We start from the raw sequence: 863 nt of genomic DNA, 5'->3' as shown, positions 1-863 counted from the left end.
GACCCGGACCTTTTAGGGGTAAAAAATTGATTGCCCCCAGGGGGGGGTTTGAACACTCCTAAATTGAAATCTCTCTCATATGTAGTTAGGAGAAGTATTGAAGTATTTTCTGTAATTTTTTTGGATTTCCAAAATGAAAAATTTAAGTATGAGATCAATTATCCCAAAACCTTGGAAAAAAAAGTTTGTCCAAACATTTTTCAAGTTTTACTAAATATCCATTTTTTTGCCTCAAAAATTTTTTTTCTTTCCATCTGGGTAAAATATGAATCCTGGGGTATAAAGTGACCATCCTATGTGTTTGCTCAATGATTCTACTGCCCCTACAGTTTGTGGGGGGGATGTCAATGTGGGGCAAATTATGACCAAGTATGGGGCAAATAATGACCAAATTGTCATATTCATTATTTACCCACATTCACTTTTTACCTCAACTCTTTTTTCCCCACATATGATTTTTTACCCCAATCTTGGTCATTTTTTACCCCCATGATTTTATTCACAACATAATTTATGTATATAAATATATTCTGGTATTCTGGTCTCCAGAAACAATTGATAAAACCTGATCTAGGAACTATACTGTGTAATCTAATCTACTAAATTCTATTTCCAGAGTAAATAGACAGGTGCATTTAATATAAGGCTATCACAGTATCATCTATCAGAATGGTACGGACCTATAAAAAGAAAATGAAGCAATATAATGAAGTTACAATTGCAGTAGCAATTAATGATGTAATAGAAGGATCATCTATCAAGAGAACTGCTAAGAAATATGGAATGAGTAGTGGAATGCTGTGGAAACCGTGTCCAGATGAAAAATCTAATACTGAACACAAGGATAATAGGGTATATAAGTG

At 33.5% G+C, this 863-nt stretch overlaps 2 protein-coding genes across 3 annotated transcripts in view; one reads left to right on the top strand and one right to left on the bottom strand.

The window, feature by feature from the left end:
• The window catches only part of LOC119590543 (protein arginine N-methyltransferase 6-like), a 12,045-nt gene that overhangs the window by 3,828 nt on the left and 7,354 nt on the right, over positions 1-863 (bottom strand). The window lies entirely within an intron of this gene.
• The window catches only part of LOC119590332, a 2,449-nt gene continuing 2,255 nt past the window's right edge, over positions 670-863 (top strand). The window contains exon 1 of the mRNA XM_037939005.1: positions 670-852. Within this exon, the coding sequence (XP_037794933.1) occupies positions 670-852 (183 nt within the window). The remainder of the gene's footprint in view (positions 853-863) is intronic.

The sequence above is a fragment of the Penaeus monodon genome, chromosome 27 (genome assembly GCF_015228065.2).
Source record: "Penaeus monodon isolate SGIC_2016 chromosome 27, NSTDA_Pmon_1, whole genome shotgun sequence".
In the NCBI taxonomy this organism is placed as follows: domain Eukaryota; kingdom Metazoa; phylum Arthropoda; class Malacostraca; order Decapoda; family Penaeidae; genus Penaeus; species Penaeus monodon.
This window is presented reverse-complemented; position numbering and strand designations above follow the sequence as displayed.